The sequence below is a fragment of the Phoca vitulina genome, unplaced genomic scaffold (genome assembly GCF_004348235.1).
Source record: "Phoca vitulina isolate PV1807 unplaced genomic scaffold, GSC_HSeal_1.0 scaffold10, whole genome shotgun sequence".
In the NCBI taxonomy this organism is placed as follows: Eukaryota; Metazoa; Chordata; class Mammalia; order Carnivora; family Phocidae; genus Phoca; species Phoca vitulina.
This window is the reverse complement of record NW_022589713.1, coordinates 25,824,639-25,849,991: the sequence shown is the minus strand read 5'-3', so window position 1 is coordinate 25,849,991 and position 25,353 is coordinate 25,824,639. Positions and strand designations below refer to the sequence as shown.

Sequence of the window (25,353 nt, the reverse complement as noted above, 5' to 3'; positions counted from 1 at the left end):
CAAATGAATGCAGAGAGGCATGGTGCACATGGGACAGTTTGTCTAGCAGAAGCTGAAAAGACAGCTGGAGCCAGAGGGAGTAGGACAAAAATCCCAGCTGATACAGAGAGCCTCTGTGCTCTTTAAAATGGCGGGCCAGTTTGGCAAACATCAGTCATATCTCACCATGATATTGATATTGAACTACCTTCTGATGTTTCCATTCAGTTGAAAGTCTGCCTAGCAAAACACATCACATGTCCTAATGAAATATAGCAGAACAGAGTGGTGTGGCTTAAGAACCACCCATTGCAGAGTCATTGTCAAGTACAATGTCTGCGGAATCATGATCTGGGCAAGTCGTACATCACTGAGCCTCAGTTTCTGACTCTGTAAAATGGCAACAGCCACCTCTAACAAGTGAGATGCAGTGTCTGGGACATAGAAGGTTCATGGCAGAGGTTAGTTTTTTCTCCCTTCTCAGTTGTCTGTGTAGAATACACTGCAGAAAGATTGTGATGCCTGCTTTCTTCTTCTTTCAGATTGTAAAAATATTAAAGTGTTGGACATTGTGTTTGTGCTGGATCATTCAGGCAGCATAAACACACAAGAGCAAGAAAGCATGATGGATCTAACTATCCATTTGGTGAAGAAAACAGATGTTGGCAGCGACCGAGTTCGGATTGGAGCTCTCAAATACTCGGACTATCCTGAGGTTCTTTTCCACCTTAGGAAATACTCAAACAGATCCACAGTCATTGAGCACCTGAGGAGGCGCAGGAACACCGGAGGGAGAACCTTTACTGCCAGGGCTCTAGATTACACAAACATAATGTTCACGGAGGAATATGGCAGCCGCATCCAGCAAAACGTGAAGCAGATGCTGATCATCATCACCGATGGGGTGTCCCATGACCAAAATCTGCTCAATGAGACAGCACTGAAATTAAGAAACAAAGGCATTGATATCTATGCAGTGGGTGTAGGACAGGCCGACCAACTTGAACTTGAGGCTATGGCAGGGAGTAAAAACAATACATTCCATGTAGATAATTTCGACAAACTGAAAGATATTTACCTGCCTCTACAAAAAGGAATGTGTAGCAATGCACGTGAGCGTAAGTTGTGATTTTCAGATCATATTCCCCTTACCCCATTTCAGGACCTCTTGTGCCATTCCATTAATGGTCTCAATGCAACCACTGAGCACCAGTTGCAGGCCAGACTCAGGGTTGCATAATTTGACAGATAGACTTTTGTCTTCAAAGATCTAGGGCTGTCTAAATGGGATTATAGGCATTATCTAGGGCCATAGGAAGTTGAAGTAGTCTAATGTGCTTTTCTAGATAAGGGCCACTAATACAGACGGAAGGATATGGTAGTTCAATATGGAGTAGTGGAGGGACCTAAGCTGATTCTATGAGATACCACTGGGGTAGGGTAGGCTGCAGGTATCACACTTGAGGAAAGTGTAAGATTTGCCACCTGAGCTCAAAGTGAGCAATGAATTCATCTCCTTGGTTTCAGATACTAGATGATGGTATTATCTTTAAAAAAAATTGTGACTTTTCCCAAGGCAGCAGGACCTTCTCAATTCTGCCTGTTCTAGCCTGCCCCTGGACTCCCACCCTGAAATTTGGTCTCCTTGCCCTTAGTCTTGCCACCTTCCATTCCATTCTGAACACTGAGTGATCTTCCTAACACACATTGGACTATTCACTGCTGTGCTTACAGTTTACAATTTCTGAATTCCTGAGTTCCATCTAGCCTTGCCCACATCGCCAACCTCATCTGTTGCCGCTCCCCACTTCACAATCTCTCCTGTCAATCTGAAATACCTCTGTAGCTTTGTACACAGCATTCTATCCACCATGAACACACCAGCCCATATTCCCTCACTACATCTAGTTTGTCTGTCATGTTTCAACATTTTTTTTGCCAGTTTCCTGACCCAATACCTGACAGGGATCCCAGTGTGTCTCCCAGATTCTGCACCTTCTATTTCTCCTGGTGGTAGCACTGGACACATATTTGCTATTCCTTTATCTTTATCTGTCACAAAACTGACTTCCTTGGGCAGGCTTGGCCTCCTGTTTATCATTGGGTCCCCACCAAATCTAGTACACCACCAGGACTATAGTCTTTTCCTACAAAGATGGAGTCTGTTTTATTCTCATCTCCCATGTCTACCTTTTGGAAGCAGATACTGAGGCAGAGTCTAGGATGCCTGGTGTTTATTAGGGATCCACACCTTGTGAAGGAAAGTGGGAAAGTAGGATGGGCAGAAGAAGTTGCACAGTGAGGCATGCTTGACAAAGCTCCAAACCTGGCAAAGAGCTCTGGAGCGTGTATTGCCCATTGGTGTTGTCCAGCATCAGACTAAGATGACTGGGTGGTTATGTCCCCTTCCCACTTAGTCCCCAGATGTGGGCTGCCCTGGGAAGGGCACGGTCTTTTGCAAGACATCTCTCTGCAGTGAGGCTGACCCTGAAGGAACTGACTGCCAGAGGCCCCCTGTTGACCACACTCCCACAGCTGGGCAGCAAATCCTTCCTCGAAGATCTATCTGGGCAGTCCATCTTTGTGTCTACCAGACTACCCTTAGAAAGAACTGTGTGGCAGCTGGCATTCTTCTGTCTCAATTGTTTTTAGTAATCACTTTAGTGCTGCCCCTGTCCCAGCCATTGCATTTGATTGTAAGTGAGGGTAGAATATTATCCCTGGGTTATGGGACATTTCACATTGGATTTCAGAGAGATGATCCTTTATCCTGTTTACTAGCCATTAGCATTTGTCCCATTACATTTTAATATTTGGGTTATGATACTATAAAAAACTGCAGTAGAAAAAAATACTGGATTTAAAGATAAAAAGAATGAGGCAGTCCAGGTACCCTCTCCACTATCTAGCAATTGTGTATTCTTAAGCAAATTACTTAACCTCTGAATTCCATTTCTGTATCTATAAAATTATATTAATTCCTCATAATATGGTCATGAATATTAACAGTTATTGTATGCCAAAAACATTTTTAAAATGGTAATTCTCAACACAAATGGTAGTATTAATAGTAACAGGAATACTAACCATAGTACAGGGGTACCATTACCTTGACTTGGGTGAACCTTCCAATTTGGGTGTGTCGAAGGGATTTCTAGCCTTTGCAATTACTTTTTAATGAACATATTCAAACTATTCAAACTTCTTTCTCTAAGTAACTTTCAGTGTCTTTTCAAATGAATCACTTAAATATTAAAATTTGAAACAAAGTCTATTATCTTTCTCCTTCACACTATTTTTCCTTCTTGAGGGCCAATCAGTGATTCTCTCTTCTATTAACTTATCTCGATTTGCTACTAATGTGGGGATTTAGTAAAGCAATTGAAGAATTCGAGGAAGGGGAAAATTTAGACTAATTCATGAGGAAAATAATTGTTTTGTTTTTCCAAATTGCAGGGTGTGACATTCAAGAAGCCGATGTGGTTTTCTTTTGTGATGGCTCTGACATGGTCTCCCACTCAGAGTTTGTTACCATGACAACTTTCGTGTCAGACTTAATTGATAATTTTAACATTCAGAACCAGAGAATAAAAATTGGGTTGGCTCAATTTGGGAGTGGCTTCCAACAAATTATCCAGTTGAAAAACTCTCTGACTATACTGGAGTTGAAGACTCAAATTCAAACCGTCACCAAGAGCAAGGGGTCTCCACGAATTGACCAGGCCCTTAAAAAAGTGAAGGTCATGTTCGATCCATCTTCTGGTGGGAGAAGAAATGCTGGTGTCCCTCAAACTTTGGTTATTATCACATCCAGGGATCCCTACTATGATGTGGCAGATGAAGTGAAAATCCTGAGAAACCTCGGAATTTGTGTCCTGGTTTTGGGCATAGGGGATGTTCATAAGGAGCAACTTCTGCCAATAACAGGAAATTCTGAAAAAATAATCACCCTCCAAGACTTTAATAAATTAATGACTGAGGATGTGAAAAAAAGAATGGTTCGTGAAATCTGCCAGAGCTGCGGGAAAACCAGTAAGTGCTCCCCTTGGTCTTTTTTGTTTTTGATTTAATTGCCACCTTCCTGGGGCTTCATTTCCCCAAGGTGTCCCGGGGGCTGGCTCTAGTTGAGCATATTTTTCAAATAAGGTGCAGTGAGAATAGACCTCTCCTCTGTTTCCAGGAAGCTTGGGATCAGCCATTCTTGCTCAGAGACGAGGAAAAGGGTGCAGAGGCTGGAGGAGGTCCTGGGTTGTGTCCTCTGGTCAGCCCTGTCCCCTCACTGCAAGCCAGGCTTTGTGCCCCTCTTACCACTGAAAGTCAGTCTCCTATTTCTGCCCCCTCCACTTGTGGCAGGCCTAGAATAATGCCTTGTGTCCAGTGGGAAGTAAGTAAAACAGACATTGGCTGGTTGGCAGCTTTACTATTTTAACTTTTTTAAACCATTTTGTAAGGGACTTGGTGTTCCTGTGTGTGTCTCTGTGTATTTGTCTGTTTGAGCCTATGTGTGGGCATATTTTCTTCTTCTTTTAATGATGGCATTTGTATAATCACAATATAGTAAAGAGTTGAATTTGTCCTTAGTGATTATTTGATTCCCAGAGGTCATGAACACCAATGGCTGCAAAGACTAGGAGGGTAATGTAAGTGAGTCAAGCGGGCAGGGAGGGAAAGAAAGGAAGGGACAGCAATGAGCCATCTGATGGGAGGCCAAAATTCACTCCAGCTGAGAGTCACTGTGTAGGACTCAGGTTCTGTACATTTGGGCTAGGAGTTGGGAGGACAGCACCTCAGGATATAACATTTTGTGGAATTTGTACAACATGCAGAAATTCCTTGGCGTGCTTCTGTTCCTAGAGTTATGGCTGAAACCACTTCTTTCACAAAATGGGTTGGTCTTTCCAAGCTCTCCAGATCTTCTACACCCCATTTGGGATGCTCGGCTGGAAGCAAATTACAGTGGTGGAAAAGGCCCTGGCACCGGAATCCGAAAGCCAGGGCTCGTGCTCTCGTGCAGTAGCAGCAACCTCCAGGAATCAAGATTTCCTCACGTGTAAAATGAGCAACTGGGCTGGGTCAGAAGTGACCAAATGGCGACTTGCAGCTGAGTTGTGTTAGTCCTGTCTGGTGTTGACAGCTTGTTAAAATTAGTTGACAGCTTTTACAAACTGAAGGTTTCACATGAAAAATGAAGATTTCAGGCTTTCCTTGGAAAAATCCGGCAATCTGACCACACTGGGCCCCTTCTCCCGCATGGCTACTCTCAGCAGGAGTTGAGCAGTGAACAGATGGGTCGTTGTTCTCCATTCATTCTCTTTGCTCCCGGCCCATCTAACTCCTTTACATTATCCACTTGGCCTTCATAGCCATTTGTGTTTGTGACCTCTGAATTAAATAATCTTTAAGGATATTTCAAATATTTAATATGTTATGATTATATGAATCATAATATGTCATCATTAAAAGAAGAAAATATGCATGTGCGCACACGCACACACATTCACACACACAGCCAGCCACTGAAAATGAGGCTAAAGCATGATTGGAACTTGAACTAGCTATTGGAACTTGAAATATTTGAAAGAGGAGAGAGGAAATACCTGTGCTGATCAAGCAGCCAATATCTTCCTTCCTGAACACTGGATACTAGGGATCCTCCAGCCCTGGGCCATGCCATGACTGCTCTTCTTTTTTCTGCCTGGTCAGCTCTTCCTTGCTCCTGTCTACTCATTAATCTGGCCTCATTTCCCTTGGTCTCCAGATTGCTTTATGGACATAGTGGTCGGGTTTGACATTTCCACTCACCTGCTGGGGCAGCCGCTGTTCCATGGCCACCCCCGGCTGAGATCCTACCTCCCAGGCATCTTAGAGGACATCACCTCCATCAGGAGGGTCAGCTGTGGAGCAGGCACAGAGGTGCAGGTGAATGTGGCCTTCAAGGTGAACAATGACCAAGAATTCCCTGCCAAGTTCCAAATCTACCGGAAAGCAATATTTGACAGCCTGCTGCAAGTCACTGTTGATGGACCAACTCATCTGAATGCACAGTTCCTGCAGTCGCTGTGGGATACATTTAAGGATAGATCTAAATCCCAAGGACAGGTACTCATGTCACATTCAATCTCTCATCTCCACATTCTTTCATTTGTTTCTTCCTCCCCAATTATATATTTCATTTTCACATCATTCCATCCTCTGCTTTTCTCTTCCTCTAGGTGCTACTCATCTTTTCAGATGGTCTTGGGGGTGAAAGCGAGATAATGCTTGAAGATCAATCGGCCAGGCTCAGAGAAGCAGGTACTGAGTTGCAAATTTAAGTGGTGAAGCATAGAATGTGCTAACAAGTCCCTTCTTACTCAGGTGTTGTAGATCTTGGGATCTGTCTGGCCACTGGTAGCAGATGCTGTTGATGCCTCCCCAAACCCCGCTGACCAGCCTGTACGCTCATCCCCCAAATGCTGCAAATGCCATGGCCAGGTACTTATACCTGTGCCCTTCTACAGTCATGTGTCCTTGACTGACCTGAACCATTACCTTGGAGTGGGGGTGGGTTTATACCATGTCCTACCTGGAAATGGAAGGGGATAAAATAAAAATAAATAAATAAAAAATAAAATAGAAAATCGATATAGGGATCAAAAGCCTAGCACCCTTGCCTCAAGTGGGTCAACTCTGATACAGGTTACACCCCAGAGTCCTTCATGAATCATACCAAGTTGAAGATTTTACTGAGACACATTCTTGCTTACAACTTTCCCCTCCCTTTCCTCCACCTCTTTCTCCCTCAATAAACCACGTACATACAAATTCCTCTCTTAGATTCTGCTTCCAGGGCTCCTGACCTAGGACACTCCCTACTGTTTCTGGTTATCCATGTGAAAGATAGCCACATAGATCTTGAAAAGCACTTCTTAGTACATATATCCCCAATCTATGTCATAGTTTCAGCCTGAACTGGGAGCTAAATGCAAAAGTTGAGAGTCTTATACAGTGACACGAGGCTCCACTGATTGTCAGATGGGGTGCATTATTTGAGATTTCCTGGGTATGGACTCACACTGGCTTCTGGGGTTTAATGTCCATGAGCAACCTCCCTAGAGGCCACAAAATTTCCTGCTTGATTGCTGGGTTGTATCATTCTCCTTTCCCACTGTTCTGGGCACATCACATTCCTCAGTACAGCCTCTGGTTCTTTACAGGGTCTGGCTCCGCTCCCCACTCTGGCCTTCCCTCACTCCCCACACTCAGCGTCTTAGGCACACAGAGCCATCCCCTTCTTCCTCCAGCACACCTCACGCCTCAGTCCCCCAGGCCTCCATTCCTGGCATACACTTTTCTTCTACCTAGAACTCTCCCCATCTCAACTCCTCCCCAGTCCTTCTGCTGTCTCTGGTTCTCTGCCTTGACCAGCTTCCATTCATCCTTCAGGATCAGCATAGACATCAGTTCTTCCCAGAAACCTACAACTTTCTAAGGCTAAGTTGGGAGCTTCTCCTTTAGGCTTTCAAAGCACCCTGCCATTCCCTCTCAGGACACTTACCACTACACAGAGCAGCCATCTGATTCCTGTCCACCTTTTCCATTGGACTGGACTTCTGTGAAGGGACAGAGCATGCCTGTTCTATTCATCTTGTGTCCCTGGTATAATGATTAATACGTAATAGGCTTCTAATAAGCAAAGATTTGTTTAATGAAAGTTGGGTAGAGTAAATGAGCTAATGAGTGAATTAATGAGTGAGTGAATGAACGAATGAATAAATGGAGTCCTGGCTATGGCCAGGAGTTCACCCTGGGCTTTCCTCAGTCTCGTAGGGCCTGGGACTTTGGCCATGGAGATGACTCTGAGAACTATTATTAATTTACATTCAGAAAAATTCAGAAAACCTCTGAAGATGAACAATGCCCTTTCTTAAAAATTGCTTTCAAATACCCAAGAATTGAATCAAAACTTGGTGGTGAAGCATTAAACAGTTTTCTGCTAGTGTTTTTCTGTCGGGTTTGAAGCCTGAACAAGCAAGCAAGCCTGTTGGGTTCTTCATAGATCAAGAGTCCTACTTCTTATGTTGCCTTTTCCCTTTTCTGGTTCTCTGAACATCACTCATCGAGTAGAAATACGATGGGCTTTTCTTCTCTTTCACGTGCAACCCCTTTGGTTTTGAACCTCTTATGTTTACTGACTAGGACTTGATGCTCTGCTGGTGGTGTCCCTAAACGCGACTGCCCACGATGAGTTTTCCAGCTTCGAATTTGGAAAGGGATTTGATTACAGGACTCACCTGGCCATTGGCATGAGAGAACTGGGCAAGATGCTGTCACAGTACCTGGTGAGCTGTGGAGCAGACATGCAGTTATTCAGAAGGCCATCGGAACGAAATTGGAGTTTTGATGAGTATTTCTAGAGACTGCCTTGCTTGCCCCACTAAATGAAGTGCATGGTCTTTAGTAGAAGAAAAAGTATGAAAGACCAGAGCAGTGTATTTTTATTTTTGTGTGTCCTTCCCTCCTTTATCATCTCACCAAATGAATGCACGGGGAATAAAAAAAACAACCAGCCCCTAGTCACATAGAAAAGCTCCCAGCAGTTGATGCCGCAGAAATCCCCAGAAAACAAGAGTCTGTCAAGGAGGAGCCAACTAGTCTTGTGCAAACTTGGCCTGTGGCCATCCGTGTGGCAGGTGCCCTTTCTATAGACAGGTCATTTCCTGGGAGAGGGAATGCTGCGTCGCAGTTGCTAGCTCAGTGCCCTGTCTTCAGTATTAAGTCAAAGAGCACCTCTGATCCTCTGCAGCCCCTCCCCCAAAGAGAGAGGATGGCCGTGTAGGTGGTGCATTATGATCTATATGAATACTGTTCTTATGCCGTGAAGTTCCTGACCATTGTTGCTCACTCAAGTTTGCTTTTTCCAGGGAAACATTGCAGAGAAGACTTGCTGCTGCACATTTTGCAAGTGTTCAGGGGCTCCAGGTTCTCGTGGATCCCAAGGACTACTAGCCACGAAGGTGCCATTCAGTTGTGAAACTATTTTCCCCAGTGTGCCTTGATTTGGTGGGTGGGACTGAGGCCAAGCGGTGCACTTTGCAGCTTTCACTTGATGCTGATGTAATTGCTTTGGGCATTTATTTCATGCGATTTCTGTGATATAGGAGCCAGTTCAGAAGGGCTCACTTTTGATACTGCTGTTGAGAATAACTCCCATTTTTCTTACATATCATTCGTGACGTTGCTCCTTGGTTTTGCAATTTATACTTTCGCACCTGCTTTAAACAGTTTGAAGAGTGCAAAAGGTGTTAGAAACAGTGGCAAAGGTTGTATTTCATCAGTAATGAATGAAATTGAACCTCAAAAAGAGCAATGCATTGCAGATTAATAGCCCTTTAAAAATGAATTCCAGAAGATCAATTACGCAACAATAGCTTAAATAAATATGTCATGATGTCTTCATTAATGGAATGCTCTAAGGTGCTGAGGCTGAATGAACTACATGCAGCATGAATAAGTTTTACAAACACAGTAATGGCAAAAAAAAAAAAAAAAACACAGAAGCACACATAGAGTATGATTCCATTTATAAAAGGTTTGAAAGCAGGCAAAACTAACTTATGTCTAGGGATGAATAATTCAGTAATAAAGTATAAAAAAGGCAAGAAAGTATTTTCATAAAAGCCAGGAGGGTGCTCCCTGGGGTGGGGGTGGGGGTGGGGGTGGGAGTGCTTGGCATTGGGAGGGCGGCGGGCTGCATATGGGTGCCAGTGATGTCCTGTTTCTTGGCCGGGGTGGTGGCTACATGGATGTTCACTTTATAATAATTAAGCTGTGACTTTATATTTCATTTATTTTATGTACTTTTTCAAATGCATTTTAGATATCATAATTAAAAGGAGTCTTTTTTTTTTTTTTTAAGAGAGCAAATGTAATACTTGCTCATGAGTTCTGCATTGTCCATCCTTGTGGGTACATGATCTTGGCCTTTTTACCAAGTTACGATGTTTTGTTCAGCACAGTTTCCTCTCTCCTCACTTTGCTCTGGCCAGTATTAGAGTTACATTCCAAGAGTACAGCCCCCAGGTGTACTAAGCAGACAGGCAGGACCTGTGTTACACGGTGAGGAAAGCAAACCTCTGATTAAACCTTTGCCACCAGTAAGCCACGAGGCAGTTAAACCACACGTGGCAGAGGGAGAAGTGATCGCAATTGAAATATATGTAACCTCCTTGTTGGGAGAAGTGCTTCTTCTTCCTTGAGCTCTCAGAAAAGCAAAAGGAAATAAAATGATCTCTTTGGAAATGTGATCGATTTGCCTTCTAGAAGAGTTGTAGGGGCCACAGCTGCCCACCATGCAGCCCCTCAGGCACAGGACCTGCCCCGACGCCCTGAGCTGCAAAATGGGCTCCGCAGGTCAGCCTCCGGTAGGAGTCAGGGGTTGTCAGACTCTCCCCAGACTCACAGCTACCCCTGTAGACGCTGCCACCAAGTTGAAGGGAGGGACTTGTCTACAATGCCTAACGATTTCACAAGTTCAGATTGAAGAAAGCTGGCTGAAATGTATTTTCTCTCTATCCTCCCAGGGTTCTCCAGGTCTGAAAGGCAGCAGAGGACACTGGGGAGAGGACGGAGACCCCGTAAGTTTTTCTGACCCTCCTCCCCCCAACACAAGCAATGGTTTTCTTTTGCATGGACAGCTTTATGTTCCTACAAAAAGGGTTTTATTTATATGGGGGATTTTGGTGGTTTTGAAGGAAAATGGATGCTCCCCCCCTTTTTTTGGTCTGGATCGTAAGCACTCACCAAATCCACTTTTGAGGGGAAGGAGGGATCAGGCTCACCCACATGTTGCCTGGCATGTTTTTATCAGTGGCAGGGAGCGGGGCATGGTCCTGTCTCCCCCACGCAGGGCAAAGTAGGACTGGATACTAGTGAGGAGCTATCTTTGGACCTGGAGCTCAGTGCTTAGTACATGGAAAGGCATGGCTTCATGATTCCATGCAACACAGAGGTTTTCTAATCTCAGTCTTTGACCCTTAAAACCAGAACTCTCCCTTGGTTCATTAATCAAATTATGAGAATAGATTTGAAGGAACTGAAACACTTGAGTGGCTCTGTTTGGGGTGGGGAAAGTTAAGGAAGCATCCAGCCTGCATCTCCATCCCCTTAGAATCAAGCTAGCTCTCTGTCTGGGCAGCAATATTTAAAATAAAATTAAATCATGTCTGGGCAGGTATAATTAAAAGCATAGGTTTGGTCAGGCAGCCAAGGGCTGACCTAGACAAGAAACCTTAGCAACACACTTAACTTCTTGACTCTCAGTCTCCTGATCTATAAACTGATATATTCCTCTAAGGCTCTAGTGCTGACCTAGTTTACAAAATGACCACCGAGGGGAGTGCTCTAACCCGCCCACCACGTACCTGCAGAGGGGTCTTGGAGCCCACCCAGGCAGCATGGAGGGCTTTGAGTGTGGCTGTCTGGCCATGAGCCCACATCTGGCTAACAGTCCAGTCAACAGGAAGTCAAAATGTTTCGGCATCTCTCAGCAACATGTGGCCACGAGCAAGGCCTCCTGTTTTCCTGGGAATAATCTTCAGAATAAAGAAAGCAAAGCAAAAGGAAGGAAAATCCCTTCTCCCCTCCGCTACCAGGAAGGAAAGAATCAAGCTCATTGCTAAACAATTATTTATCCAAACAGCAAACCCTAAGCACCCATTCCGCACCCAGATCTGACTGAGGCAGGCACAAGGGACATAATTGGGTAAAGAGACAATGAGGGGGTCCTGCCCTCAAGGAGCCCCACATTCTTTTTCTCTGGAGATTCATTTTACTCTAGCATTTACCTGTGTTTAAATATTTCCTGGGAGAAACAGGATTGATGGGAGACACACACATCATTGACCTTGAGCACTCTTTCCCCAGTGGATGGTCTGACTTTGGGGCTCTCTCACCTGGTGGTTCTTTCCGTGAGCACTAGCACTTCCCATCCTTGAGTTCTTGTAGTAGTGGCCTGTCCCATCAACGGCTTCTACTCAGCTCTGGTCCCCTGGGACCAGCTTGCTTCAGTACCATCAGCAGTGCTGACTTTTCCAGGGCAGCACTGGGACCTTGGGTACCATGCCAGGGTCAACATGTATTACTGGAGTATTTGAAAGGTGGCTGGAAGGTGAAGCGTCTTCCAAAACTTTGGCTGTGCTGTCTAATGAGGACAGTGAAGCAATTGGGCTCATCCTGCATCTCTGTGAGATCTTGGGTCCGTAAGGAAGCCCCCAAGGTTGACGGGGAAGGCATTTGAATAGAGGGGAAAACCAGAGTTAAACAAATGCATTTGTGGAAGGATGTGCTTTGTGTGGGGCTCAGAGTGCTCCTGTGCTCTAGCTTCACTCGTAAAAAGCAAACTGTTGGCAACTTCTGGCAAAAGAGTCACTTTGGATACCTGTTTGGTTGCCTTTTCTTAGGGAAGACGAGGAGAAATTGGACCCCCAGGAGATAAAGGGATTACAGGATGTCCAGGGGAGCAAGGTCAAAAGGTAAGGCTCTGCTGGAAATGTGATTTTGAATTCCCTACAACGTGCTCTGCGTCTCTCTTCCTTCCCTCCCTCCTTTTCTCTCTTCCACCCACCCTTTGCCATTCTCCAGTTACATGTCAGTGTCCTCACTGTGGACTAATTCTGCTTCTTAGAAATCTCAATGTGTTCAGAGCATTCATTCAATCCATCTATCATCCCTTTGTTGTTAGAGAGCCAGAAGCAATTAAAGGAACACACAATCACCTTCTTTAGGGAGGCAGCACCTTCTTGCTCCAAAAGCCTGTGAATCCACCTGCTGTCTGTCTTTGACATGTCAGTGAGAGAGATTTCATCTTTTACAGGGAGCCAAAGGATTTTCTGGACATAAGGTACCGTAGTGTCTTCTCAGTCCAATTTGATTTCCCGACGGGATTAGTTTCCCAATAAGCATGCGGCAGAGCCCTCCTCTGACCTGATTGCGCCCCATTGTCCCTTAGGGAGAACAAGGAGAGGATGGGATTGACGGACTGGATGGGGAAGAGGTAAGCCATCTTTCAGGTACCATAACATGGTCACGAGGTTGTATTTCTCTTTAAATGGGAATTTTGTTTTCCTTGACTTCTTTTAGGGCTTTCATGGATTTCCTGGAGAAAAAGGAGAAAAAGGTGATCCAGGATCTCAGGTAACACTTTCAATACATCAAAGAAGGAGAATTTGGTAAGAGAGACAGTCTTAACTGCTGTGTGCCAGTGCTTAGTAGGGAAACACTGACCTGACCACGAAATGAAGTTCTGTTACTACTGAGTAGATGCTACAGTCCCGTTTGGGAATTTTTAAGAATTCCAGCGAGAAGGAATCGAGGCATGCAAGGTTCTTCTAAGGGCATATTCCTCAGAAGTCTGAAAATGAATGTTTTTGCCTGTCAGCAGCTTCCATGTTCTCTTTATTGCATCAGAAAAAAAAAAACAACCCAACATAAAAAGCAAGGGAAAAATACAGAATTATTTTGGTGACCTTGCTATAGCAAATCACAGTGAAACATTTTTTACCTTAAATTCATTTCAAAACTTATTAATATGTACCTACTTAGTACCAAACAGCTTAGTTTTTATGTTCTGATCCATTTATTTATCCAATATTTTGAATACCTGGCATGTGCCAAGCACTGAGTTAAGTGCTGAAGATTCAGAGATGAACCACACTGTCCTTGTCCTCAAGGATCCCTGGCCATAGAAAGACAGATATATTAATAGCTAATGACAGTGCAGAATGTGATTGAGGCCATGTTGTAAGCAACTACATGAGAGTCCAGAGAAGGGCACCTAACTCAGCAGGGTAGGGAGCAAGTCCAGGAAGTCTTCCTAGAAGAAATGATTCCTGAGCTGAAGATGACAGGCATTAGCAAGACATGGAGGAAGGGATTCCAGACACAGGGAACAGCACAAGCAAAGACATGCAGGCTTAGGGGCACTGCAAGTTGAGCATTAGAGCACAGGTAGAGGGAGGTGAGGTTCTAGAGGTGGTGGGAAGAGGTTAGGAAGGCACTGGTGGGCCATGTGGAGGAGTTAGGCTTTTAACCATTAAGCAATCGTGAGTCTTTGAAAGATTTTAAGTACAGGGACCACAATTGAATTTGAATGTCAGAAATATTACTTGGCAGTGGTATGGAGGATGTGTCAGAGGTGACGTAGATACAAGGCAAAGATGAGAGGATCTAGAATAATTGAGGTGAGAAGTGATGAAGCCTTCAAGTAAAGCAACGTCAGTGAGAACAGACGCAAGACATACGAAGAACATAGCAGGGCCCAGGCTGGAATGAGCAGCTAGAGTGCAGGATTTAAGAAAGTACTCATTCTCAGAACTATGCAAAGTGTGAGCATCTCCCTAAATTTTGCACCCTAGGTAACTTGCTTTTCTTACCCTAGTTCTGGCTCTGGGACATAAGATCTCTAGATCTAGGTGATCAGAGAAGCAGGAAATGAGGAGTCAGTCAAAATGCCTTCAAGGACCCTGGTTTGGACAAGCTGAGTTGGGGACACTTGAGTTTGAGGTGACAAGTGGAACATTCCTGTGAAGGTTTCCAGTGGGCAATTTAATTATAAATGTCAGAAGTTCCTAGATTGGCTGCGATGTCCAATGTAATACTACTAATATATGACAATTTAAATTCAAATTAGTGAACGTGAAAAATTCTGCTCTTCATTTGTCCTAACCACATTTCATGTGCTCAGTAGCTACCTATGGCTAATGGCTACCATGTTGGACAATGCAAATATAGAGCATTTCTATTACTGCAGAAAGTTCTGTCAGATGCGCTATGCTAAATCATGAGAGTTTTCCCATTGCTCAGCCTCACTATAGATAATCCTGACTATAGGCTTAAAACTGCACTGAGTACTGCTTGAGAAGTCTGAGGAAACTGGCTGGGAGAGAGGAACATGGATCATTTTGTCTGATTGGTTTTCTTGCCTCCAAAACACACACTTGACGTTTTAACACCATTATAAAACCCTCATACAAGCTAACTCAGAAACTTATTTTCTTTTTTTCCAGGGCAGCCCAGGTTCCAGAGGCCCCCCTGGGGGATATGGGGAGAAGGGCTTTCCAGGAGATCCTGTAAGTTACTTGGGTCTAGTTGCCTCTGAATTGTGTAGTTGCTCCAAGTTCCTCTCTCCTTTCCCGTGTGTCTCCCACTCACCTGTAGGTGAAGGCTTGTCTTGGGAGTCAGGGTAGTAGGTGTTGACTGAGACTTAACTGCTTGGGAAAAAAAATCTGTGTGCATCTGATCTTGGCTGATTATATTGGAAATTTGGAGCTGGGAAATGTTCCATCCTAATCATCCTTAGTGTTATGTTGAGACTTTCAGGTTCCTTTTGGGGAGAAATTTCCATAAGTTTGCTTATTGGGCTTCTAATCTTACAGATTCTGTATTTGCAGACTTGATTAAAAAGGAATCTTATTGCATCTCTAAGGGAGTAGCATAAGCATGTTTGGACTAGTGCATCAGTGAAGCTGCCAATACAGAGAAGAGAAAATCATCATGGTGTCAGCAGGCGGTCTTTAGCAAACACTCTTATCGCTTCATTTGTCACCAAACCCTCTTCAAACTTGGGGAAATATTATTTTCATTTTTTCAAAAATCTATCAATTTCAAATACGTTGAATTTTCTCTTACCCTTCCTTACTTAACCCAAATTAGCTTACTACTTGAATATTGTACCATGGTATTTGAAAAAAAAAAAAAGCTGATATTTCTTCGTTCTAAAATACTTTTTAAATCTTCCTCTAGGGCAATCCAGGACAAAACAGTAACATCAAAGGACAAAAGGGCTCCAAAGGAGAACAAGGAAGACAAGTAATTGGATCTATTTTACAGACATAGAATCTATAGATCTATTTTACATATGTATGAATGACTAATTCTGTTACTGAGCTGAGACTTTCATAAGGTCTAAATTAATTACTTAGTAAAATATGTAACTCTTCTATAATTGAATAACACCCCTAAGGTCCCATTTAGAAGAGCCTTATGTCCTGAAAACAAGACACATCTGTAGTAGGTTACACTTCCATGGGTAAAATTATTAAGTTTCTGGCAGGTGATATTATATGGGGAAACTGCTAGTTAGCAGTGCATGTTTCTATACCATTTTCCTCTTTAATAGATACGGACCCAATAGTGTTAATATGCACAAAGATTCTAGCATGACACATTTGTTCTGCTGTTTTAATAGTGCATGAGGTTTTTATGCTGATGTAGTTATTCAGAATCCTGTGCCTCACAATCTTGGGGAAACAATTGTATTTCTAGGGTAGAACTGGACAGAAAGGGACACCAGGCAATCCTAATTCCGGAGGAAGTAGGGTAAGTATTTCCGTGAACATTTATTTTCTGTCCTTATCACCTGAAGGTGCCACGGAGGCATTCGCGATATTTGCCACTGCAGAGTTGGCTGGTCCAGGGCTGATACATTGGTACTATCGTCATTCGGGGCCAGATGATGTTGTGAGGGGCTATCGTGTGCTTTTATAGGATGTTTCAGAGCATCCCTGTTCTCTACCCACTACATGTCAGTAGCTCACTCCCCCAAAGTTGTGATAGACAAAAATGTCTGCAGATTTTGCCAAATGTCTGGGATGAGGGTAGTGGGGAATGGGGGGGGGTGGTGGGCAAAATCACTCCTTGTTGAGAACCTCTGTGACACTCTGCCTTCCTCTTTCCATCTTCCAGAAGCTTTTGAATGTCTTTGGAGAGAGTCAGTGCCTTTAACATGAAAACCCTCCTCCAGCAGCTTAGCATCTTTGAGCTTCTATAAGAAAATTGGGTAAACATACTCTCTTTCTCTTCAAATGTTGCCAATGGGAAAGAAGAGTTACAGATCAGTTCTTCCTGAATTAACCAAAACACTGGTGACTAGGGCCAAGCCTGTGGCAACCTCGAGACCCTAGGACAACTTTATAGCATCTCATGTGATATTAAGCCTAAAACAGGGATATTGGATTTCCCCTTCTTTTTAAGGAACAACCAAGAAATCATTTTTCTTTTTGTGGACTACTGAAGTGAGAGGTGACATTTCCAATGTGTTAGAAACCCTTTTATTGGGCGCCTAGGTGGCTCAGTTGGTTAAGTGTCTGCCTTTGGCTCAGGTGGTGATCCTGGGGTTCTGGGATCAGGCTCCCTGCTCCTTGGGGAGCCTGCTTCTCCCTCTGCCTCTTCCCCCCTCCCCTGTCTCCCATGAATAAATAAATAAAATCTTAAAAAAATAAACCCTTTATCATGCCCTCAGAATGGAGATTATAAAAAGACAATAATGCACAGCGCCCTAGATTTATTTGGCCCCGAGCTTTATTCAAGAGGGAACTGAAAATACTTGGCTTGCTTTTCTATTACAGATTTGAAGTCTTCTCATCACTTTGAAGGCTGTGGCTGATTGCCTTTCTCTCTGGAATAGATAGTGGAGAAATGTGTTTTAATTCCTCTTGCCTTTGTTTATCTTAAATCATAGTTCTTAAGGGATAAGATCTATGGTCAGATGGCTTAGGCTTCCCGGTGCTTCTGGTAAAAATTCTTTGGGACTTTGCCCTCTCTCCACACAAGAGAATTGAAATTAACTGGAGGAAGCAGCAGAGCAGCAAGATGCCCTACATGCAATGAATTTTAAAGATAAATAGGTACTTTTGTTGGTTTAAGAGAAAATACTCTTAGTTTGAGAGAGCTTTGTAACTGTCACCATCAATCAAGCACTTTTTGAAAAGAGATGCTAGGGGTGGGGTCGGGGATTACTACTTGGACAAACCAGCCAATGACTTTAAGTCAGTTCAGAGACAGGAGGCTCTCAGCCTCCCGCTCCCATCTTCATCCACATCCCTGCGCAGCTCCTACCTTTGTAACCACTTTTCTCCTGAATTGAACAAGGCAATGTGAATATAAAACAGCATCAAGCTTTTCTACCTCGTCTCCCACCTTTCCAGTGAAGGCCAGAATTCTCTCTGAGGGTCAGAGGATCTTAAGTAGGTGACAGGTTCTAAGAACACAAGCAAACGTGTAAGACATCGCCTCCTCTGTGACAGAATTCCAACTTGTGCAAGTCAATTGTACCATCTGTTGCCGAAACAGTGGCATGATGTACTGAGAACCAGAGGACCTGAAACGACATTCCAGGCCCCTTGTTTTTGGCCTACCACACACAAATGCTTATAAATAATAGCACTTATACTTCCGTAGCATTTATTTTGTGTCACGTCCTGATCAGATCACTTTCAAATATTAAATCCTCATAACAAACCTACTAGGTAGATACTGTTATTATATCCATTTTACAGATGAGAATACTCAAGGACCCTTGGGCAACTTGCCCAGGATCAGGATAGGTAGCAAGTGGCAGAACTGGGGTTTGGACCCAGACCATTTCACTCCAGAGTCTGGGGTCCTAACCTCCTGGCTAAGGCTTATTGCACAGTTGCTCTGGGCCACACAGGCTTTAAGGGGCAATGTTGAGCTCAAGAGTGCCTGACTTCTAAAGACACATCCCTAAACATTGTGCAGTATAGTCTGATGTGGAATAAATGTCCTTTTACCCTTTTTAATGGAATTATGACACCGCAGGGTAACAGTGGCCTCAACTTCTGTTTGCCATTTCTTCCCTGCTTTCATATGTCAAGAGCTCTATAGTCACATCAAGGTACAAAGAGCTGACAAGGTACAATGGGTAACTTCTCCCAGAGGGCATTTGCATTTTGAAAGGAGAGTCCCTGAGTGGGGGGCAGAACCCCAGTGGAGGAATTCCTATCATCAGCCAACCTGGTGGAGATGATACTTGGTCAGGTAGTTCACTCGAAGGAACTCTAGAAGGTATGCAGTTGAAAGAAAACTGATTCTCAAATAATTTCCATGGCTACCTTTCTGAATGCATGAATAGAATTATTTTATTTTATTTTATTATTATTTTTCAATGTTTTATTTTTTTATTTATTTTTTATTTTTTTTATTTTTATTTTTTTAAAGATTTTATTTATTTATTTGAGAGAGAGAGAATGAGAGACAGAGAGCACGAGCGGGAAGAGGGTCAGAGGGAGAAGCAGACCCCCCGCTGAGCAGGGAGCCCGATGTGGGACTCGATCCCGGGACTCCAGGATCGTGACCTGAGCCGAAGGCAGTCGCTTAACCAACTGAGCCACCCAGGCGCCCTCAATGTTTTATTTTTTAATTAGAATTCAATTAGCCAACATTTAGTACATCCTTAGTGTCAGATGCAGTGTTCAATAATTCATAGAATTTTTTTTAAAGTCCTTAGGAGGGCATGTGATGTAATGAGCACTGGGTATTATATCAGACTGATGAAGCACTGACCTCTACCTCTGAAACTAATAATACATTATATGTTAGTTAATTGAATTTAAATAAAAAATTTTAAAAATAAAGTCTTTGTCTTGTACCTAAAGTAATCATAGTTGTTTATCACAATACAAAGTAAATTGATGGTTGAGGTATTCCACAGCTCGCTCAAAGGGGCAGGGGCGAGGGGGGGGCTTGAGGGTACAGATTTTATTGTTGCTGTTTAGGGGGAAAGAAGTTAGGATCTGAGATCTGAATCATCTGCCTTGATCACGGTCTGGAAAGGACGGGGTGTGGCAAAGCAGCCACTAGGGGGAGAGCCTGAGCTGGCAACATGGAAATCACCTCTGCTTAAGTGCAGGCAGATTTCTGGCTTCAGAGATCAGCCCCTTTCTCAGATGAGCATGGCAGTGCCATTGGACTGCCACATAGTTGAGCAGACCCCATCAGCCATTTCCTTCTTGTAGAATTCCGTGGAAACAAACCTCAGTGGGCCAGTGAAGCACTGAATCTCACAATTTTTACTCTCCGCTAAGATACTTTCAGGGCCTCGGACAGAGAGGGTTGGAGAGGACACAGCTTGTTCTCACGTAGGAAGCTCTGATTAGCAGACAGTACTTTGTGGGATTTGCTGAAGAGGGAAAGATAGAAGACAGGTTCTTCAGAATGATTTGATTCTCCAAACAGCCTCCCGAATAATTGTCAGAGGCTGTTAGACTGGAGCTGGATCTGCAATGACTTTCAGATTGGCTTTCAATCAATCCCCCAAATGTTAGTCTATAATGAAGTGCCCAGTGTGAAAACTTGTCTTTGGAAAGTGCCTCGGGGAAGCCATTTCTGTGAGCTACTCATTACTTATGTCTGTCAGGGAATGAAACAGGCTGGTTTGCCTCTAAAGAACCCTCCATCTGGATACATACACAACACTAACACTTTGCCTTTTCTGTTCCAGGGAAGGGAAGGCCGAAGGGGGCCCCCAGGTGTCTCGGTAAGTACCCTTTACTTCCTGCCTTCCGTGGTAGATGGTTCCAAGGAGATTTCTCATATGCAGATGGCCCCGGGAATGAATGAGCATTTGACAAGGACGTTGTAGGAAGTGCAGAGCACTAGACATGGCCCCACTGATGCGGGGAAACACAAGGGTCCGTCAGTTCAGCTGCCAGGAACTGGACAGACCTGACCTAAGGCAGAACCCCCTTCACAGACATGTCCTAGACAAGAGGACTTGCTGTCCATTTGACTGCTTTTCGCCCACGCTGGGAATCGACTGCACGAGAGTGAAATTCTTTACTAGAGTCAGAAATGATCTTGTGTTCATTTTTTAGTATGGAAATGAATAAAATCCTAGACCAAGTAAGTGGTGAGCCAAGATTCAGTCAAAATAGTACCCATGTACCATATATTATAGTACTAGATAGTATAAAGAGAGAATCTATATGGAGACTGGAGAAAGTGTTAACGCTGAAAACTCGTTCATCAGGGGGAGCCGGGAGATCCTGGACCTCAAGGTACCCAGGGAGCTGACGGATTACAAGGCCCACAGGTGTGTTGAAGAATTTTGTAAATATTGATATATAATGCTGAGTTATCCTGATGGGAAGTTGGTGGGTAGTTCTGTATAAACATAAATAACTGAGAAATGTTTAATCTGCTCTCGCCTTCCTCCTTGGACCATGTTCCTGGAATTCTACATGGAAGAGTGATTTTTCTCCATCAAACCTGCTCCTATTTTGAATAGAGGAAATGGGTGCTCTTGTGCTCACCACTATTGTATCAGATTGTTAGTAATAATGAGTTATTAAGACCTTAATATTATATTAGTAATGAGTATCAGGATCAACAAATTGGTTTTCCTTATTAACTGAAGCCCTGCACACAGATCCCATGAAGGAAAGTTAGGAATTGGAAACTATTATTCAACTCATCTAAAACTGATTCACAGGGGGTGAGTGTGCTTTTAGAATATTATTGATGGGGCTTTACATGAGCCATTTTTTTCTTGGTCATATCATTACTGATATGAGTATCGGAGTCAGGACATCTCTGTCTCTCTTTCATGTTGGAAAGATGCTGGGGTCATCCCTAGATAATGGCTTTGTAATACATGAGTATTTAGTTACCTTATGGAGCCCACTATAAGCCAGAACTTGTCTGGAAGGTGTGCATAGACCTAAGACCTTCTCAAGAGTTCATTTTTCTTCTAGGAAGTTTCAGATGATTCACACTAAGGTAGAATTTGGTATTCTCTTGAGGATTCCGGGGTCCCTGAACCAAGCCACCAGCTAGCAAATCCTTTAGACTGAGTAACCATGGGATCAGTCTAGATCTATCCCCAGGCTTTGTAGGGAAGGGGTAACATTACCTCAGCTACTCTAGGGTCCCTTTGATACTTAGGGAGTGAACCAAGGCTAGTCCAGTGGGTGCAACCACCATTTGCACTGGGCAGCTGGGGCCATTTTATAGCTGGTGCTTTGGTAGTGGGAAAATTTATCAGCACCTCTAGTTTTTTCTTCTATGTGAAAGATCTGTATGTGTACTGTATGGTAAATATAGTATATATACATGTATTTGATGGTAAATATAGTAGAAAATATGCTTAAATTCCTCTGCTAAAATGTCCTTTTGTGTGAACTTGAAACAACTTTGCTCTCCATTTTACACATTGACGATGAGGACTCTGGCCCAGGTAACCTGCCCCAACAAAGGAATCCATCTGACTGCTGTTTACGAATTCCTTCCTTCTTCTAAGGGTTTTATTTCTCCCTTTGGTCTCCTTTTCATTTCTCCCTGTCAGAGTGGGATGAAGATCTTAGACCCAGGCAAGAATTCCTTGATGAGATCTGTACCACTGAGTCTGGGCCTCCTCTTCATTCTTATTGTAAGATAGGCTTAACCTCAGAGTTAAAAGGCTACTTGAAGGGTTGGACCAGTGCTTTTCTGTGGACGTGTTTCATGAGTATGTTTTCATTGCTTCATTGCACTATGTTTCTTTTGTTACCACAAAAGGGGTTAAATGGAATTCCCGGCAGGAAAGGAGAGAAGGGAAGCGAGGGGCATAAAGGACCTCAGGTGAGTGACCCAGGAATGGTCTCCAGCAACACCATTTCCTCTTACTTCAAAAACATCTTCCTATACAGTTTATTTTATATTATCTACATATGGGGTATTTTATTTTTCAATCAACTTGGGACAGGGGCACCTGGGTGGCTCAGTCATTAAGCGTCTGCCTTCGCCTCAGGTCATGATCCCAGGGTCCTGGGATCGAGCCCCGCATCGGGCTCCCTGCTCAGCAGGAAGCCTGCTTCTCCCTCTGCCTGCTGCTCCCCCTGCTTGTGCTCTCTCTCTCTCTGTCAAATAAATAAATAAAATCTTAAAAAAAAAAAAAAAAAGAAAAGAAAACTTGATTTATTAAAAACAAAAACTTGGGACAGACTTGGGGGAAAAAATTGGGGACAGGTTTTTAGCATAGCTCTGATTCCTTGCACGTCTCTTAAGCCCTCCTCTCTCTCCTTCACTGGGTTTTACTGGGAAGGTACAAACCCATTGCATCAGCCTGAAGAAAGCATTTGGAAGAATACAAGTCCTGCTGACTTCTGGACATTTCAAATCCCAACACACTATTCTGGTTTTTCTGACTTTTAAAAATCTATCTGTGCCATGCGTCTCTCCATTGACTGTAGATATTTGAAATTGACTCTACAAAGATCCCTTGTTACCCAAATTGATTTGATTCCTCAGCTCAGCTTTGAATTCACCCTCTGAATCTATTTGGTCCCTGAGTTTCTGACAATGAGTAATACGAGTTCGGATGGTGAGGGATTCCTATGAAAAATGTTCTGAATCTGTTCAGTTCTTCAGCTCTGATAGCAGGAGCTCAGAAGGCAAGGAGTACCTGTGTTTGCCCAGTTATGGTCCCAGCATGTTTGTGGAAGATACTTTTGCCCATTTGCAGATTGGGACTGAAACACATTCTGCTTTGGACGTGCGCATGGTGTAGTACACGCAAGTGGCCATGTCTCGTTCTCAAAAAATCGGTACATTATAACAAATCTGCGGCATTTAGAACTAACATTTGTCATGTCAAGGGCACCTTTTCTATTTCTCACTAAGGCCCCACATGGACCAGTGGTATCCCTGCAGAGGAAGACTTGTGGTCCTCTAACCAGGACTGTACCCTGAGTCACCTGTTTTGCGTGCAGATGTCTCTCTCCCCTGGGTGGCTGGGTCTCTTGTTAAGGAGGCATCAAGGAGCTGTTGGAAATGACATGAAGAAAAGCAAAACTGATCTAATGGGTTTTCTAAGAATTGCTACAGGGCCAACATATGTGTCTCGTGATTTCATTCAGGGCTCTTCTGGGCCAGTGGGAGCTAAAGGGAACATTGGAAGTCCTGGGCCTTCAGGGAAAAAAGTAAGTGTTATCTCTTTAAGATGTCAAATACTGAGAAAAAAGTACCTCCCTTCTTTTCTTGATTTCCATGTTAATTCCTCACATGATCCAGGCACCATCAACCACCCACCGGCTTTCTGCTGATATGTTCTTTTCCTCCCATTGAGCAAAGAATTTCTAACTGCTTATCTCTTCCCTGAAATGGCCCCATTTCACTAAGAGAGACACAGTGATCTCAGACATGAAACAACTCTGAAAAATCTCTTCACCTCCCCAATGTCCTGAATGCAGAGTACAGGAGGGAGATAAGCGGTGTCCAGACTCAAATCTGTTTGTGCATACAGTTCTCTAATTCACCCTACTGTCTCTGAAGCGGCTCTGTTGGAGTCTGTCAGATCGCAGACTATTGGCCCATTCAGAATCCCACTCCCCTGCTTCAAATCTTTCGGGGGCTCCCTGCTCCGGGGCCAGCTTTGTGGGCCGGGCAGCTGTGCGGTCACACTGGGGGCAGAGCTCAGAAGGGCCCCATGCTTGGTTTAATGTCCTGCTGTCACCATCTTGAAAGTCTTCGTATTTGAGGATGGGGCCTAGGCTTTCGTTGTACACTGAGCCCCACAAATTATGCAGCCGGTCTTAACTTCCCTGTGGCTCTTAGGAAAATTTCCAAACTTTAAAGTAGCTTAGAAGGCCCTCTGACCCTGTTTAGTTCTGAGGCTTCAGAGCACTTCTCCCTCCTGCACGCCTGCCCCAGGCTTCCCACCAATGCCTTCCCTCTACCCAGACCATCCTCACTCCTCCCACAATCCTTCTTCTGGCTCACATAACTTAGCTGTCAAGCCTCAGCGCCCCTGCTCCTTTCCTTCAGACAGCTCGCCTCCTTAGCCCCACCAAATCCAATTTAGATTCCCCTCTCCTTCACTGCCGTAGCCCCCTGAGTTTATAATTGCCTGTCTAATTGTCTCTCTTTCCAACCACACTTTTTTTTGGTGAGTCAGGACCCACATCTATCTTGTTCAACATTTTATTTTCCAGGACAGTAAATCCTTGGATGGGCAAACACATCAGCCAATGAATCAACTTTCCCTGGAGTAGATTTTCCACTCTTCGCCTTCTCCTTCAGTCATTCCCATCCCCCAGGGAAAGCGGTGTTTGTGCCCAGCCTTGGGCTGTGATGCAGTTTTCTGCTTACCTTTGGGGAGATCGTTACTGGTTTCCTACACCCCATCTCCTTGCTGAGCATTGAACCCTCACTGAGAGACTCGAGTCTCCCCATCTCAACTTCCTATGGTGGGAGCCACGTTTGATTTTACTGGTCTGAAGCTCTTCTTGTCTCACTTACTAGGGAGAACCTGGAATTCCTGGAGATCCAGGGCCAATGGGGCAAGCCGGACAGAGAGGAAGACAGGTATGACGTTTTAGGACCCTTAACTTCTCACTGCTCCAAGTGCTCAGTTCTGTGGTAAAGAGAAGGGGACTGATGCCATCAGCCTAAGCACCTGGGGTATTGAAAGGTATTTTAGGACCTCCTAGGAAGATGCAGGGACATACTCCCACCCCCTGCAGCTCTCCTTCTATAGCTAGTCTGTCTGTTAAAGCAAGGGAAAACAGCTCGAGGGAAAGGGGGGCTTGCAGAGAGGATAATGGTTAAATTACAGCAGGA

At 44.0% G+C, this 25,353-nt stretch overlaps 1 protein-coding gene across 1 annotated transcript in view; it reads left to right on the top strand.

The window, feature by feature from the left end:
- Nucleotides 1-25,353, top strand: part of COL6A5 (collagen type VI alpha 5 chain) — an 88,472-nt gene that overhangs the window by 18,655 nt on the left and 44,464 nt on the right. Inside the window, exons 6-24 of the mRNA XM_032409212.1 lie at nucleotides 522-1,097; nucleotides 3,436-4,011; nucleotides 5,738-6,078; nucleotides 6,192-6,273; nucleotides 8,158-8,300; nucleotides 8,883-8,975; nucleotides 10,542-10,595; nucleotides 12,420-12,491; nucleotides 12,833-12,859; nucleotides 12,968-13,012; nucleotides 13,099-13,152; nucleotides 15,024-15,086; nucleotides 15,760-15,825; nucleotides 16,282-16,335; nucleotides 20,258-20,293; nucleotides 20,786-20,848; nucleotides 22,312-22,374; nucleotides 23,652-23,714; nucleotides 25,036-25,098. Coding sequence (XP_032265103.1) covers nucleotides 522-1,097; nucleotides 3,436-4,011; nucleotides 5,738-6,078; nucleotides 6,192-6,273; nucleotides 8,158-8,300; nucleotides 8,883-8,975; nucleotides 10,542-10,595; nucleotides 12,420-12,491; nucleotides 12,833-12,859; nucleotides 12,968-13,012; nucleotides 13,099-13,152; nucleotides 15,024-15,086; nucleotides 15,760-15,825; nucleotides 16,282-16,335; nucleotides 20,258-20,293; nucleotides 20,786-20,848; nucleotides 22,312-22,374; nucleotides 23,652-23,714; nucleotides 25,036-25,098 — 2,534 coding nt within the window. The remainder of the gene's footprint in view (nucleotides 1-521; nucleotides 1,098-3,435; nucleotides 4,012-5,737; nucleotides 6,079-6,191; nucleotides 6,274-8,157; nucleotides 8,301-8,882; nucleotides 8,976-10,541; nucleotides 10,596-12,419; nucleotides 12,492-12,832; nucleotides 12,860-12,967; nucleotides 13,013-13,098; nucleotides 13,153-15,023; nucleotides 15,087-15,759; nucleotides 15,826-16,281; nucleotides 16,336-20,257; nucleotides 20,294-20,785; nucleotides 20,849-22,311; nucleotides 22,375-23,651; nucleotides 23,715-25,035; nucleotides 25,099-25,353) is intronic.